Source organism: Heterodontus francisci, chromosome 26, assembly GCF_036365525.1.
Source record: "Heterodontus francisci isolate sHetFra1 chromosome 26, sHetFra1.hap1, whole genome shotgun sequence".
In the NCBI taxonomy this organism is placed as follows: domain Eukaryota; kingdom Metazoa; phylum Chordata; class Chondrichthyes; order Heterodontiformes; family Heterodontidae; genus Heterodontus; species Heterodontus francisci.
Window position 1 is genome coordinate 54,262,184 of NC_090396.1, and position 17,893 is coordinate 54,280,076.

The window sequence follows — 17,893 nt, forward strand, 5'->3', positions numbered from 1 at the left end:
TGAAAACCTGTTAAAAGAAATCTAGCTGAGTTTTCCCAACACTGAACATCGACAACTGTGACATATTTAAGTAAAAAAAAATTCATGCAAGAACAATTAGATTACATGCCACCAACATCCCATTTTTCAGGTGTATTTCAGTTGATGAAATGTTAAGTGGGCATGTCAGATTTCCAATAGGTACTCCAGCATTCAGTTTTATGCTGGAATAGTTAGAGGAAAATGTCAGACATTGGGGCACAATGGAGCAAGCAGGCGAGTCTCAACATATTAAAAAAAAACAAGGAGATCATGTTAATTAACTCAATTTGTCACAACATGCAACCAAGATTACATGGCCGTAGGCTAGTTGAGGTTGGGTGGGGGGGTAGTGGTGGTGTGCAGGGGCAGGTGGAGGGTAAACATCTATTGACAATTCTTCAGCCATTCTAAGCATGGGGTAAGCTTGGTGAACCAGCTGGTCTTTTTTGTATGTGCATATTAGGGCCACAATTTCCAAAAGCACAGCACCTCGGAACAGAAAAAACACACTTAATGGCTCATTCATGAGTGGTTTTGCCGTAAGTTATAAAAAGTTGCAGAAATTTAAAAGGAAACACTGAAATTAGGATAGCATTTGGTCACACTATAATTAGGTATCTCCCACTGCTGAAGAGCGATCTGAAGCGAAGACAAAAAAATGAGTTATTTGCTACAAATCAAGGAAGTAGAAAGGCTATGCCTCAGTCGGATCATCTGGTCTCAATTTCCACATAGCTAAAATTAATCAGGACAGGAATTACAAGATTGCGTTACACGATCCAGCTTTATGCTGCAGTACTCTTGGTGTACCACACAATTTCAGTGCCCAGTGTGCACTCAATTTATTGACATCATTTCAAATATTTTCATGTTACACTGTAGAGAACATCACATATTAAACAAAGCTAGTGTGTATATCTACAGGTTTTCCTCAAGTCAGGTGGTTGTGGTTTCAAGACCAACTCCAAATCCTCGAGCACAAAAATCCAGGTCGATATTCCCATGCAGTACTGAGTGCACTGCTCTGTCACAGGTGCAGTCTTTTGAACGTGATGACTCAGTTTCTCAGATGGACATCAAAATAATGACCATGGATCTTCAAAAGAGCAGTAGGGAAGTGATCCCTGCTGTCCTGGACAGTATTTATCTCTCCAATCAACAATGACAGGTGATAGAATCATTTTCACACAGCCATAGAGCTTGCTGTGCACAAACTGGCTGCCATGTTTCCAAAAGCATTTAATTGGTTATGTATAGACAGTCAAAAGGAATTTGTTGTCCCATCTCTGCATCGTATACAAACTGGACATGTACAAACCAGCAATTCCTGAACCAAGTAGTTACAAGAAGTTCAAATCATCCATCAGTTCCTTCATTTCGGCTGCATTTCTGCTAATAAAATCCTTTGTGTCTTGAGAAATCTTTTCCAACCCGGCGTCTTTCAGAGCTGCCAGGTATTCTTCATTACTCTGGAAATATCAGATTTTAGTTATTTCCAATGATCATAATTATACATTGATACATTTTAATTTATTTTTAATTTTATTTATAGATACAGCACTGAAACAGGCCCTTCGGCCCGAGTCTGTGCCGACCATCAACCACCCATTTATACTAATCCTACACTAATTCCACATTCCTACCACATCCCCACCTGTCCCTATATTTCCCTACCACCTACCTATACTAGGGGCAATTTATAATAGCCAATTTACCTATCAATCTGCAAGTCTTTGGCATGTGGGAGGAAACCGGAGCACCCGGAGGAAACCCACGCAGACATAGGGAGAACTTGCAAACTCCACACAGGCAGTACCCAGAATTGAACCCGGGTCGCTGGAGCTGTGAGGCTGCGGTGCTAACCACTGCGCCACCCTGGATATTATGGACAAGAATGCACAATTTAGATAATTCAGACCTGGAATGCACTGCTGAATAAGATATCAGTAAAATATCAAACTATATCAAGATTAAATGTTATGGCAAATGCCAAACGGAGGAATCAGCAATAGCATGGTGTTTTATTGGCTACGGTCGTTAGCCACAAAGAATAGCAACAAAGTGAGAACCTAACAACTGCATCAAGGATAACTGTGGGAAAGGAACCTCCAATTTCAAAAATGGATTCCAATGGAGATTCAGTGCTGGAGGTTTTGTTTAATCATGGAGTTGTATTATAAACATTCAACTTGCAATAACCTCCATTCCTATCAAAGAACAAAGAACAGTACAGCACAGGAACAGGCCATTGGGCCCTCCAAGCCTGCGCAGATTTTGATGCCTGTCTAAACTAAAACCTTCTGCACTTCCGGGGACCGTATCCCTTTATTCCCATCCTATTCATGTATTTGTCAACATGCCTCTTAAACGTCTCTATGGTACCTGCTTCCACCACCTCCCCTGGCAGCAGGTTCCAGGCACTCACCACCCTCTGTGTAAAGAACTTGCCTCGCACATCCCCTCTAAACTTTGTCCCTCGCACCTTAAACCCATGTCCCCTAGTAACTGACTCTTCCACCCTGGGAAAAAGCTTCTGACTATCCATTCTGTCCATGCCGCTCATAACTTTGCAAACTTCGATCATGTCGCCCCTCCTCCTCCGTCGTTCCAGTGAAAACAATCCGAGTTTATCCAACCTCTCCTCATAGCTAATGCCCTCCAGACCAGGCAACATCCTGGTAAACCTCCTCTGTACCCTCTCCAAAGCCTCCGCGTCCTTCTGGTAGTGTGGCGACCAGAATTGCATGCAACATTCTAAGTGTGGCCTAACTAAAGTTCTGTACAGCTGCAACATGACTTGCCAATTTTTATACTCTATGCCCCGACCGATGAAGGCAAGCATGCCGTATGCCTTCTTGACTACCTTATCCACCTGCGTTGCCACTTTGTGACCTGTGGACCTGTACGCCCAGATCTCTCTGCCTGTCAATACTCCTAAGGGTTCTGTCAGTCATTTACTGTATACTTCCCACCTGCATTAGATCTTCCAAAATGCATTCCCTCATTTGTCCAGATTAAACTCCATCTGCCATTTCTCCGCCAAAGTCTCCAACCGATCTATATCCTGCTGTATCCTCTGACAATCCTCATCACTTTCCACAACTCCACCAACCTGTGTCGTCCGAAAACTTACTAATGAGACCAGCTACATTTTCCGCCAAATCATTTATATATACTACAAACAGCTAAGGTCCCAGCACTGATCCCTGCTGAACACCAGTAGTCACATCCCTCCATTCAGAAAAGCACCCTTCCACTGCTACCCTCCGTCTTCTATGACGGAGGCAGTTCTGTACCCATCTTGCCAGCTCACCTCTGATCCAGTGTGACTTCACCTTTTGTACCAGTCTGCTATGAGGGGCCTGGTCAAAGGCTTTACTGAAGTCCATATAGCCAACACCCACCGCCCTTCCCTCATCAATCATCTTCATCGCTTCCTCAAAAAACTCAATCAAATTAGTGAGACACGACCTCCCCTTCACAAAACTATGTTGCCTCTATCATTCTGACAATGGTGAGTCAGTCACCACACTGCAAGCACAGCTGTTAAATGCATAAATATAAAATGATGCTTGTGCTAATCATAGGTCTCAATGCAATTAGTGTCATTTAGGCATTCATACTAAAAGGCATAAAACTGATTAAACAAAATAAACAGCCAGCCAAAGAATCTATCTGTTCACAAGTTCCTTGGTCAAAGAAAGCAAGCTTTCACAGCTTATGTTGAACATAATTGTCTTCTTGTCACAATAAATTTATTTCAGTGCACAAGAAAACTGAGCCCTAGTATCAGAACAAAACCACTCACCTTCGGCCTGAAACCTTTGCCATATTCATATATTTCAGTTCCAGGAAGTGTTGCTCCTTTCTCAAAGAGTTGTGTTAAATTATTGGCAGTTTTGTGCAAAATTTCCTCTTCGTAAGCAAATACTGAACGATCCGCTCCAACAAGAATGACAAGCTGACACCCTGGAGCTAGGCAGGGAACACAATCAATCGTACCCAGGACCGCCATCTTCGTTTCCTGTGGCAGGTAGAGATTCTCCCAACATTCAAGCAAATCAGTCCTTCCCCAGTAAACTGTATCGTTCAGGTCTCCAATTCTAAGTGACAGTTTCTTCGCAAGTGGTATAATCTTACCTCTGTGTGCCATCACATTTTTGGTTACCAGCTTTAGATACTCTTCACCATCACCTGTAGTGAACAGTTATTGAATATTTGTGAAATCAAATATTTATCCAGTAGATAAATGCACTAGATAGTATGGCACTGAGGCACGCAAGTTAGAAAGATTTCAGTTTGACCATTTTGTGCACTGAGCTAGCCAATTTTAGCTAAGGCAGCAATTTGAGTTGCATTTTGGGGGGGAAAAAAAAAGATACACCCAGATTGTCTACTTCAGTCATCCAGTGATACCTGCAAGGATCTTGAGTATTAGGTTTCACATGAGACCACCCCAAATGGGGAATACAGGCACAGTGGCGCAGTGGTTAGCACCGCAGCCTCACAGCTCCAGCGACCTGGGTTCAATTCCGGGTACTGCCTGGGTGGAGTTTGCAAGTTCTCCCTGTGTTTGCGTGGGTTTCCACCGGGTGCTCCGGTTTCCTCCCACAGCCAAAAAGACTTGCAGGTCGATAGGTAAATTGGCTATTATAAATTGCCCCTAGTATAGGTAGGTGGTAGGGGAATATAGGGACAGGTGAGGATGTGGTAGGAATATGGGATTAGTGTAGGATTAGTATAAATGGGTGGTTAATGGTCGGCACAGACTCGGTGGGCCGAAGGGCCTGTTTCAGTGCTGTATCTCCAAATCAAATTAAATCTAAACCAAGCTATAGAGCAGCCATTTTGCAAGGGGGCCGCTGGCACTTGCAGAACTAAAACCCATCACAATTTTAAACAATCAGGAAAAGACATGAAAAGGCTGTTTTGGGGGGGGGGGGGGGGGGGGGGGAGGGCGGCTGTTGGCAGGTGGGGTGGGGAAGAGAAGATGCACAGTAAGAATACGTGCCCTGGGTGGGTGAAAGACAGAGCGAACAAGCCAGTCAAATATGTTAATTAAGTTGAAAGCCAAGCTCCCATAAGGAAATTTGAAGTGAGTCATGAGAAGACCAATCGTGCACAGAGAACATTGCAACTTGTAGGAAAAGGGAAAAACAAAAAGATTGGGGGAAGCGACGAGAAAAACATGAGATAAACCCTTACCTCATCCCTTCCACATCAGGGTACCCTGCAGTGCTTCAGGTTTTAATTACACATAGCTAGATCACATACAAGACATTCTTCCTCAAAATTGTGCCAGCAACCCTGGAAGTCCCCCTCTTCACTACAATACTGGTTTATCTAGATTAACTGCTCAAGTCCTGAAGTAGTGTTTGAATTTACAACCTTCTACCGAAGCAGTGCTATGTACTGCAAGACAATATTAAAAAAAACTCTGTACAGTCTGTAAAGGGGCACTTAATTATTCACCACAAAACATTAAAAGAATACAACTAAAATTGACCTGGCTTTAGGAAATACACAATTGAAATTTTTGTTTTTACCTGACTCCAGACTGCAGAGATCAAGGAGACACTGATCAACCTGGCTTCGTTCTGTGATGCATTCACTGTCTTTCCTAATAAAGAACAGTCAAGTCAAAAATGAATTTATATATATTGCACTATACTAAAAAAGTGAAACTGGAATCAAACTCTGGCATTTCCTTAGCTATATTCTCAGTATATGCAAGGTAGTGAACGAATACTGCAGGATCATAAATACTAAATTTTGCAGTGTAAAACATATGCGGATTTTAAACAAGCAAGGATGAACATAAGTCAATTAGTCAAAGATAATTAGACTGCATGCCATTCGGATTTGGGAGAGGAACGATGTCACAAATCTAACTACTGTAACTGATTTGTTCCTTTAGATCCTGGCATACACTAGAAGTTACCACAATATACCGGTGAAGAATTTACTTCTGGATTGGATTTCATTAGCTAGGAACTAGACAAAATTAGCTGAAACATGCAATCCGAACTAGGTATAGCTCACTCCCAGCCAGAGTAAACTATGTTGGGATACACACATACATAGTACGCCAATATTATCCAGAATATAGAGAACTACAGTCACCATTTGAAAAAAAAAGTACAGGGGTCTTGAATGGCACCAAGAAAGAGAGTGGTAAAAGATTTTATTCATTGTATACATAAAATATTCATCAGTACTACAGAACAAGTACGAGTGCTGCACACTTACACAAAAATATCCATATTAAAAACATTCATCGATCCCACTTCTACTCATGTTTCATGCAAGTAACAAAAACACATCTGAAGTAAACTAAAGGAACCATATATCAATTCTATACTCTCCCTTTAGTTGAGTTCTTACTTAGAAATGTGTTTTATTCTTAGAGCGCATTGGGCTAGCATGAACTTAATGCCTTGAAGTTCTGTGTACTTAGAATAGGCTACAGTAAGTGAATTCACCATCTCAGATGACCCACATTTAAAATGGTAAATTCTGGTACAGCAGTAGAACTGCACTTGTTTCTCAACTCTCACCACGACAAATCATTAGTTCAGGGCTAAATTGATCAATTGCCTCCAACAGAAAACTAAAACATCTACCACCAGCCTAAAGCACCTTGCCCATTAATACCAATTATATTCATTCTACAAGTTCAGTATACTATTTAACCTCCAGTAATCGATTAATTTCTATCTACATTGGAAATACAGAAAGATAGCAAGTGGCTTGTTTTCAGAGGTCCCAGGTTTGTTTCTGGGCTGAGGGGACAATTAAAATAGCTGGAATTGTGAAGATATCAGGGTTTTCACAGTGGCGCAGTGGTTAGCAGTGCAGCCTCACAGCTCCAGCGACCCGGGTTCAGTTCTGGGTACCGCCTGCGCAGAATTTGCAAGTTCTCCCTGTGTCTGCGTGGGTTTCCGCCAGGAGCTCTGGTTTCCTCCCACAGCCAAAGACTTGCAGGTTGATAGGTAAATTGCCCCTAGTGTAGGTAGGTGGTAGGAGAATGGTGGGGATGCGGTAGAGAATATGCGGTTAATGTAGGATTAGTATAAATGGGTGGTTGTTGGTTGGCACAGACTCTGTGGGCCGAAGGGCCTGTTTCAGTGCTGTATCTCTAAATAAATTATGTTTCACCTTAATATGGAGAGTGGAAGAGAGGGATATAAAGGATAGTGTTTAGTATTTCTCTAAATTTTCCTCATCAAATTAACACTGGGAGCAGCAGTTTACAGAATGTATCAACTCAGTCTTTTGTCCAAAAATGGTTGCATAATAGTTGTCTTTGTAAGTTGTAAACCATGAAACAGGTACACTATTTAAGCCAAAATATATGTTCAACACCAAGCATGAATAGAACCAAGAACAGAATACTTTTGCAGCACAGGTAAATTTATATTCCTCAGATTACCATTAATACACTTAATATATACTACATTCTCTACAACTGTGTGCATGTGTGTGTATGTACAAGGCAGTTTGCTGCAAGGACACTTAATATTTACACCAGCTAGCAGATGGTGATAAATTAACAGAAATTTTTTTTAAAGCTGCAATGAAATTAACTGTTTTGCATTACCATTCAATTTCACAACTATATAGTTTTTCAAGAAAATGAACACATTCCAACAAAATAGTGACAAACATCGGAAAGACAACTGCAAACTCATACCCAAGTTCAAGACCATCGACATATTCTATCCTGTAAAATTGCTAATTTAACATACATATGCAAATGAGCTCACTCAATACATATTCAGTAGAACTGATGAAAATAAAAACATGTACAAATAGAGTAGAATATTTTTCAGATTGAAAAATTTGCATTATAAATACAGCTTGCATTTCTCTAGCATTTTAACATGAAAAGTGTACCAAAGCTTCAGAGACAATCATATGTAAATACTGAGGCACAAAAGAGATTAGGGAATGACCAAAAGCTTGGTCAGAGGTGGGTTTTAAGGATGGTCTCAGAAGGACCAGAGGGAAGTAAAAAGGGAGAGGGTCTCCCAAGTATGGGGCCAAGATACCTGAAGGCACAGTTTAAATGGTGGAGCAATAAGGGAGAACACAAAAGGACAAGTCAGAGAAAAGGGAGTTCTTTGGAGGAAGAACTGAAGGAGGGTACAGATAAGGAATTAAAAGACCACAAGGGGATTTAAAACACAAGAGTGAGATTTTTAAATTTGAGACAGTGAGGACCAGGAACCAATATAGGTCAACGAGGACAAGAGGCGGCACAGTGGTTAGCACCGCAGCCTCACAGCTCCAGTGACCCGGGTTCAATTCTGGATACTGCCTGTGAGGAGTTTGCAAGTTCTCCCTGTGTCTGCGTGGGTTTCCTCCGGGTGCTCCGGTTTCCTCCCACATGCCAAAGACCTGCAGGTTGATAGGTTAATTGGCTATTATAAATTGCCCCTAGTATAGGTAGGTGGTAGGGAAATATAGAGACAGGTGGGGATGTGGTAGGAATATGGGATTAGTAAAAATGGGTGGCTGATGGTCGGCACAGACTCAGTGGGCTGAAGGGCCTATTTCAGTGCTGTATCTCTAAAACTAAAGAGTGATGAGAGTGAGACTCAATACGGAGTAGGTCACAGGTAGAACTTTTGATTAGCTGAAGCCTAGAGTTAGAAAGTTGAGGGGCGAGCCAGGTTAACATTAGCATTACCAAGTCAGGATGGTACACAGGCACAGATAAAGGAATTCAGACACAGGGTTGAAGGAGATATTATGGGAGGAAAGTTGCCAGTTTTTATGATGGACAGGATATGGAATCAGAAAATTAGCTTGCCAAACAGGACAAGGGGTTGTGCACCATCTGCCTAAGACAGAGATTGTAGCTGGTAGGAAAAGGACTTAGTGACAAGGACCAAAGATGTTGGAGGGGAAATGTACCGATTACAAGAGACACTTTGTGGCTTTGATTAGGGCTGTTTCAGTGATATGGCAGAATGGAAACCCAATTGGAAAGACGGGCACAGATTTGGGAGCTGACTATGGAGTTAAGGTGTTTTGGTGATAGGATCACAGTTGGAAAGAAGAGGGGTCCGAGGATCATGAATTTTCTAACATTCTAAATTTATCAAGACATTCATTACCAATGTAGGTTTAGCAGAGTGCAGCCTTACCACCAACGCAAATGCTGTAATTACTTGTTCTGGCTTTTTGTCATCTTTTAACATTCCTCTGAAGATCAGGACATCTACAGATGGTATAACTTAGTCCATCACAGCCTGCTGGACTTAACATGAATAAATCAAACAATGCAGAACCTTTCGGGTCATCTTCAAATGCAACACGAGTTGAAACAGATGAGGCAGGAGGTCAGTTCATTAGACATCAGCTCAGTTCTTTAGGATAAGGCAGCAAGTGCAAAACACAGAATTCAAGCTGGCTTCATTTCCTTGTAATTACATACTGTTAATATATTTCTGTATTACTTTTAAGCAGCATTCTTCCAATCCCTCCAACGGGTCTGCTATCATCTTTAGATGCATTAAACACTTAAAAATATAGTTCTATTTATAATGAGAACAGCTGTCTCAAGGAAGAAGTTCAAATCCAGAGAAGTTGTTACTTTTCTTTTATATAAATAAAAGGCAGCTTTGGTTTTTACATGCACTTCTTCCGCACTTCAGACAATAGCTGGTATCCAGGAGAACAGCATTCTTAATTTTGGTCATCATTGTCAAACCAGTCACTTCCAGGGATAAAAATTGATGTCTACATTGCTTTTATTCCAAAGAAATCCCACGTAATTGATTTATGTTGAATCCTAAGTAATCTATGCCTCAAATTATGAAGAATGGATTCAGGAAATGCAACCTGATACACCTGTAAGGATCCCACACAAAAACACCAGAATTTGATTTAAATCAGTCAACTAACTAAATCATGGTCTCCTGTTCTCACTACATTCAGGACTTTATAAGCCAAGTATCATGATAAATCTCGCCAGAAGTTTTCCATTGGTCATGAAGTTTCAAAAGATATTAAAAGTCCAATGTCACTTCTTCGTATTGATTCCTCCTGTATTAGGTGCAGTAGTTTACTTATGGCTAGCTGGGTTGAACTAAAATGGCAAGATTACCAAATCCGGCAAAAAAATTACATGTACTCCATGGGAAAAGATTACAGTTGACATCAAGTGTCCCCAGGGATACCAATTTCTTTCCTGTAAGAGGCGATGGGCAGGCGAGAGAGGTTCCACATCACTGCTTCTTCCCAAGGTCAAAGTTAACATGCCCTGTGCAAGTTTATACATCAAGGATGGACAGCTATGTATTTAGTAGTGGGCATTTGTGAAACTAAATACAAGTCATGGTCCAGGAGACACGATGAGGCAGAAGATCTGTGGATGGGATAGAACAGCAGAGTCCCATATGCGACCCTTGGTTTATTTGCAGGTAGTCCGAGTTCAGCTTGTGCAGCAAAGAGTTCAAATATACTCCTACATTGCAGGAGCCTAGAGGGGAGTAGAATAGCCAAACAAGTGCAGGAAGAAATGTGAGCAGGGCCAGCTCTCAATCCACCACCTTTGGTGGACACGCACTGGTGAAAAATGGGTTCAGCTGGAAGACGACTCAAATCAAACTACCCATTGAAAAGATTACACCATGCTATCTTTCGTTATTGACAATATTTAAGCCTTTTATCTGAAATTGAAGGAACACTTACCAATTTAGTTCTACAGAACGTTTGAAAGGAACCCGTTCCACAACAGTAGTCATACTTGAAGTTTTTTTCAAATGCTCTTTGGAACTTAGGTCAAAGAACTCAGCAGGAAAGGATAAACTTCACAGCAGAAATATTGACATCACCTGACAAAAGTATAAAGGCTGCTCAAACACTGAATACAACAGCAAATTACAGCATCCAATAGGGAAATATGGATAAACAACTTGAATAAAGACTCAGCCTTTAATTTAGTCTTTACCCCAATTATGGCGAGTTCTACTCACCAACTGGTGCAATGATTATTGCACAGGGCAACATTTAAGATCGCTCTTTATGGTTTCAATTTCTACTAGGTTCAGTTTCTCAATTATAAATCACAATCTGACAGCATAGGAGGAAATAGCTATCCAATTAATCTGATCCCCTGCCCTTTCCCCACAGCCCTGCAAATTACTCCTTTTTAAAAGTTACTTTTGAATCTGCCTCCAGCACCCTTGCAGGCAGTGCATTCCAAATCACACACAGTATAAAAAAAAGCTACCTGATCCCACATTCTTTCCTTCATTTATCATTGTGGATAACTTGCCATGTATATTTAGACTTTTTTTTTGTAAGTGAGCAACATGCTAAATACTTCCTTCCATAAGATGGAGCCCCAACATACAGGTTGGGCTAATTGATGCACATTATGATCCTTAATTGTTTGTTTAATAAAGGTTGTAAAATAAAATAGTGTTTATAAAAACATACCAACTTTCTTCAGAAACAGGATACATTCTAAACAGAATGATTCAATTTCACATTTACAAATGCCATAATTATTATCCCTCTCATTGGGCAAGTACAAGTAGCTACCAACAGGTGTTTTCCAGCAGAGACAAATTCCTCTCACCTCCATGCACATACACCCCCAGGTACCTCAGCTATGTCCTGTGCCTCCATCTTAATGTTGGTCAAAATTTAATATGAAAACATGTAAAACAAAATTTAGTTATGCTGAATGACACACAATCTCCACTTCTTATGGTAGGCACGTTGATGACAATATGAATGCTGTAACCAAAAAACCCTCAAGTTTCCCTAATAACACTACAATTTTGATCAAAATGATAGCTGAAAATTTGATATATCCCATCTCCCACACATCACTAAAGGTGATAAGCACTCAGTTGCTGTTTCATTTCCATCCTTTTTCAAGCTCTGGCTGTCATCAATTGTTTCTGAACCAGTCAGCATTTAGAACTACCCAATGTTTAGCTGCTTAATTTAAATTCTCACATTTGCCCTGCCTCAGTCTTGAAGACTAGAACTACAACCACAAAAGCTTCAAGATTTATACCTTAAGCTAATTTGCAAGCACAATAAACACTTTTCTACTAAGCAGAATCAGGATCCTGAAGCCTGAGCGAAAGCCTCAGGGCTGACATCTTGGAGCTGGTGGGCAATGTGGGAGAAGAAATTAGCACAGTTAAACTTGAGACTTAAATTCCCAGGCAGTTTCACAAGTTTACAATCAGAACTGCTAAATAAGAAATATAAGCTCCTGTGCAGGATAAATAAGGACAAGCAATAAACTACAGGAACTGTACTTCAAAAAGGAATAAATCAACACAATAAATGCCCTTATGTAACAAGCCATAGCATATACTACATTAAAGTAGAGATACATATATGAATACAAAGAGGTTTCTTCCCCGCCCCAACCCCTGGGGTAGTAAGCCTATCCAGGAACCAGAACCACATCACAATGGAGTGGTAGAAAATGATTGGGAGCAACGGGTGGCTGTGTTTTGTTACAAAATGTGGATCTGAATGGTTAACAAATGTAGCAGCGGAGAAGCAGAAAAGCAAAAAGGTTCAACCTCTATTACTCTCACCCACCTCTAGTGACCGCTGTGAAAAGCAAAGACTGCCACGTTGTCAAACCATATTGCGACATGGATGATATACTGGGGGAGGGGAACTAAAACCCATTGAAGTTATTGTATTGTTTAAATACTATACAAACAATGGGTCCTCATTTTCCCACTTTTCCATAACTTGAGTTACAAAAAAAATTATACCCTGCTCCCAAAAGAAATGATTTACACCATAGTTTGTGTTTACAATACTAATGTAGAGAGATGTTGTTACTTTGTGGTGCAAATGTTTTTTGATTTAATCAACCCTCAGTATATTTGAGTAAATCCTACTCCCAATAAGAAAAAAAGGTAAGAACTAGGAGTCTACTTCCTGGATAAAACAAATTAATCTACCCCTCCCTTCTATCTGCGACCTTGCAACAAACAGCAGCCAGATTATGCAACCAACCCCTGACAATGGAATAAGATCTTGGCCAGCAACTGCTGTTTGCCTTCCCACACGACTGCGGCACTAATTATGTGCGGCACACCCCACAGCCAGCGGCTAAACCGCGCATGTGCGGCACACCCCACAGCCAGCGGCTAAACCGCGCATGTGCGGCACACCCCACAGCCATGGCTAAACCACGCATGCGTAGCGCAACCTTACTGCCTTCGAAACCACAAAACGGATCCCACTGGAAGTATTTAACAAATAAAATTAGTAAAAAAAAAGTTTTTTGTGGGGAGATTAAACTAGAAATGAAATCCACACAAATAGTATTAAACTGTAAAAAAAAACCTTGTAAAAACACTACTTATCTATCTTAACATGAACTTAAGTCAATTAAATTCTTAAATCACGATTTAAAAAAAAATTCAGTTACCTAAATGTATAGCGAGTATCACAAGGTGAGTTTCTCAAAAGATATGAAAAGTATCAGTGCTAACTAAACAGTTCAGCACAACCAGCAATCGCAACACACTCTGTCTCAACCTGCAGCTCAAACACGAATGACGAACACTGGGCAATTCCAACTGCGACACAACGAAAGGAAATAGGCTCAAATACCGTCATATCCTGAAACTGAAAACATCACATCCTCATACTGAATAGAACATCTGACACAGAACACATCCTCACAATACTAATATCCTCACACTGAGAACACCCTCACAATAATAATATCCTCACACTGAGAACATCCTCAAAATATAATATCCTCACACTGAGAACACCCTCAAAATATAATATCCTCACACTGAGAACATCCTCAAAATATAATATCCTCACACTGAGAACACCCTCAAAATATAATATCCTCACAGTGAGAACATCCTCACAATAATAATATCCTCACACTGAGAACATCCTCAAAATATAATATCCTCACACTGAGAACACCCTCAAAATATAATATCCTCACACTGAGAACATCCTCAAAATATAATATCCTCGCACTGAGAACATCCTCAAAATGTAATATCCTCACACTGAGAACACCCTCAAAATATAATATCCTCGCACTGAGAACATCCTCAAAATGTAATATCCTCACACTGAGAACACCCTCAAAATATAATATCCTCACAGTGAGAACATCCACAAAATATAATATCCTCACACTGAGAACACCCTCAAAATATAATATCCTCGCACTGAGAACATCCTCAAAATGTAATATCCTCACACTGAGAACACCCTCAAAATATAATATCCTCGCACTGAGAACATCCTCAAAATGTAATATCCTCACACTGAGAACATCCTCAAAATATAATATCCTCGCACTGAGAACATCCTCAAAATGTAATATCCTCACACTGAGAACACCCTCAAAATATAATATCCTCACAGTGAGAACATCCACAAAATATAATATCCTCACACTGAGAACACCCTCAAAATATAATATCCTCACACTGAGAACATCCACAAAATATAATATCCTCACATTGAGAACATCCTCAAAATATAATATCCTCGCACAGAGAACATCCACAAAATATAATATCCTCGCACTGAGAACATCCTCAAAATGTAATATCCTCACACTGAGAACATCCACAAAATATAATATCCTCGCACTGAGAACATCCTCAAAATGTAATATCCTCACACTGAGAACACCCTCAAAATATAATATCCTCACAGTGAGAACATCCACAAAATATAATATCCTCACACTGAGAACACCCTCAAAATATAATATCCTCACAGTGAGAACATCCACAAAATATAATATCCTCACACTGAGAACACCCTCAAAATATAATATCCTCACACTGAGAACATCCACAAAATATAATATCCTCGCACTGAGAACACCCTCAAAATATAATATCCTCGCACTGAGAACACCCTCAAAATCTCATATCCTCACACTGAGAACATCATCAAAATATAATATCCTCGCACTGAGAACACCCTCAAAATATAATATCCTCACACTGAGAACATCCTCAAAATGTAATATCCTCGCACTGAGAACATCCTCAAAATATAATATCCTCACACTGAGAACATCCTCAAAATATAATATCCTCGCACTGAGAACATCCTCAAAATATAATATCCTCACACTGAGAACATCCTCAAAATATATCCTCACTGTGAGAATATCCTCAAAATATAATATCCTCGCACTGAGAACACCCTCAAAATCTCATATCCTCACAGTGAGACCACCCTCAAAATATAATATCCTCACACTGAGAACATCCTCAAAATGTAATATCCTCACACTGAGAACACCTTCAAAATATAATATCCTCACAGTGAGAACACCCTCAAAATATAATATCCTCACACTGAGAACATCCTCAAAATGTAATACCCTCACATTGAGAACATCCTCAAAATGTAATATCCTCACACTGAGAACATCCTCAAAATGTAATATCCTCACACCAAGAACACCTTCAAAATGTAATATCCTCACAGTGAGAACACCCTCAAAATGTAATATCCTCACAGTGAGAACACCCTCAAAATATAATATCCTCACAGTGAGAACACCCTCAAAATATAATATCCTCACACTGAGAACATCCTCAAAATGTAATATCCTTACATTGAGAACATCCTCAAAATGTAATATCCTCACACTGAGAACATCCTCAAAATGTAATATCCTCACACTGAGAACATCCACAAAATATAATATCCTCACACTGAGAACATCCACAAAATATAATATCCTCGCACTGAGAACATCCACAAAATATAATATCCTCACACTGAGAACATCCTCAAAATACAATATCCTCGCACTGAGAACATCCTCAAAATATGATATCCTCACGCTGAGAACATCCTCAAAATATAATATCCTCGCACTGAGAACATCCTCAAAATATAATATCCTCACACTGAGAACATCCTCAAAATATAATATCCTCACACTGAGAACATCCTCAAAATATAATATCCTCACACTGAGAACATCCACAAAATATAATATCCTCACACTGAGAACATCCTCAAAATATAATATCCTCACACTGAGAACACCCTCAAAATCTCATATCCTCGCACTGAGAACATCCTCAAAATATAATATCCTCACACTGAGAACATCCTCAAAATATAATATCCTCGCACTGAGAACATCCACAAAATATAATATCCTCGCACTGAGAACATCCTCAAAATATAATATCCTCACACTGAGAACATCCTCAAAATATAATATCCTCGCACTGAGAACATCCACAAAATATAATATCATCGCACTGAAAACATCCTCAAAATATAATATCCTCACACTGAGAACATCCTCAAAATATAATATCCTCGCACTGAGAACATCCACAAAAAATAATATCCTCACACTGAGAACATCCTCAAAATATAATATCCTCACACTGAGAACATCCACAAAATATAATATCATCGCACTGAGAACATCCTCAAAATATAATATCCTCGCACTGAGAACATCCTCAAAATATAATATCCTCGCACTGAGAACATCCTCAAAATATAATATCCTCACACTGAGAACATCCTCAAAATATAATATCCTCGCACTGAGAACATCCACAAAATATAATATCATCGCACTGAGAACATCCTCAAAATATAATATCCTCACACTGAGAACATCCTCAAAATATAACATCCTCACACTGAGAACATCCACAAAATATAATATCCTCACACTGAGAACACCCTCAAAATATAATATCCTCGCACTGAGAACACCCTCAAAATATAATATCCTCGCACTGAGAACACCCTCAAAATATAATATCCTCGCACTGAGAACATCCACAAAATATAATATCCTCACACTGAGAACACCCTCAAAATATAATATCCTCGCACTGAGAACACCCTCAAAATATAATATCCTCGCACTGAGAACATCCTCAAAATATAATATCCTCACGCTGAGAACATCCTCAAAATATAATATCCTCGCACTGAGAACATCCTCAAAATATAATATCCTCGCATTGAGAACACCCTCAAAATCTCATATCCTCACATTGAGAACACCCTCAAAATCTCATATCCTCACATTGAGAACATCCTCAAAATATAATATCTTCACAGTGAGAACACCCTCAAAATATAATATCCTCACACTGAGAACATCCTCAAAATATAATATCCTCACACTGAGAACATCCACAAAATATAATATCCTCACACTGAGAACATCCTCAAAATATAATATCCTCACACTGAGAACATCCACAAAATATAATATCCTCACACTGAGAACATCCTCAAAATGTAATATCCTCACACTGAGAACACCCTCAAAATATAATATCCTCACAGTGAGAACATCCACAAAATATAATATCCTCACACTGAGAACACCCTCAAAATATAATATCCTCACAGTGAGAACATCCACAAAATATAATATCCTCACACTGAGAACACCCTCAAAATATAATATCCTCACACTGAGAACATCCACAAAATATAATATCCTCGCACTGAGAACACCCTCAAAATATAATATCCTCGCACTGAGAACACCCTCAAAATCTCATATCCTCACACTGAGAACATCATCAAAATATAATATCCTCGCACTGAGAACACCCTCAAAATATAATATCCTCACACTGAGAACATCCTCAAAATGTAATATCCTCGCACTGAGAACATCCTCAAAATATAATATCCTCACACTGAGAACATCCTCAAAATATAATATCCTCGCACTGAGAACATCCTCAAAATATAATATCCTCACACTGAGAACATCCTCAAAATATATCCTCACTGTGAGAATATCCTCAAAATATAATATCCTCGCACTGAGAACACCCTCAAAATCTCATATCCTCACAGTGAGACCACCCTC

The 17,893-nt window shown here is 39.7% G+C and overlaps 1 protein-coding gene across 1 annotated transcript; it reads right to left on the reverse strand.

Annotated features, from left to right (window-relative positions):
- Nucleotides 1-801: 801 nt before the first annotated feature.
- LOC137384366 (uncharacterized) lies at nt 802-13,583 on the reverse strand. The gene is made up of 5 exons (XM_068058300.1): nt 13,451-13,583; nt 10,723-10,865; nt 5,568-5,641; nt 3,830-4,215; nt 802-1,490 (listed from the first exon to the last, which is right to left on the reverse strand). Exons 2-5 carry the CDS (start codon nt 10,773-10,775, stop codon nt 1,362-1,364), a joined length of 642 nt encoding a protein of 213 aa, XP_067914401.1. The 5' UTR covers nt 10,776-10,865; nt 13,451-13,583; the 3' UTR covers nt 802-1,361.
- Between the last annotated feature and the right edge of the window lie 4,310 nt (nt 13,584-17,893).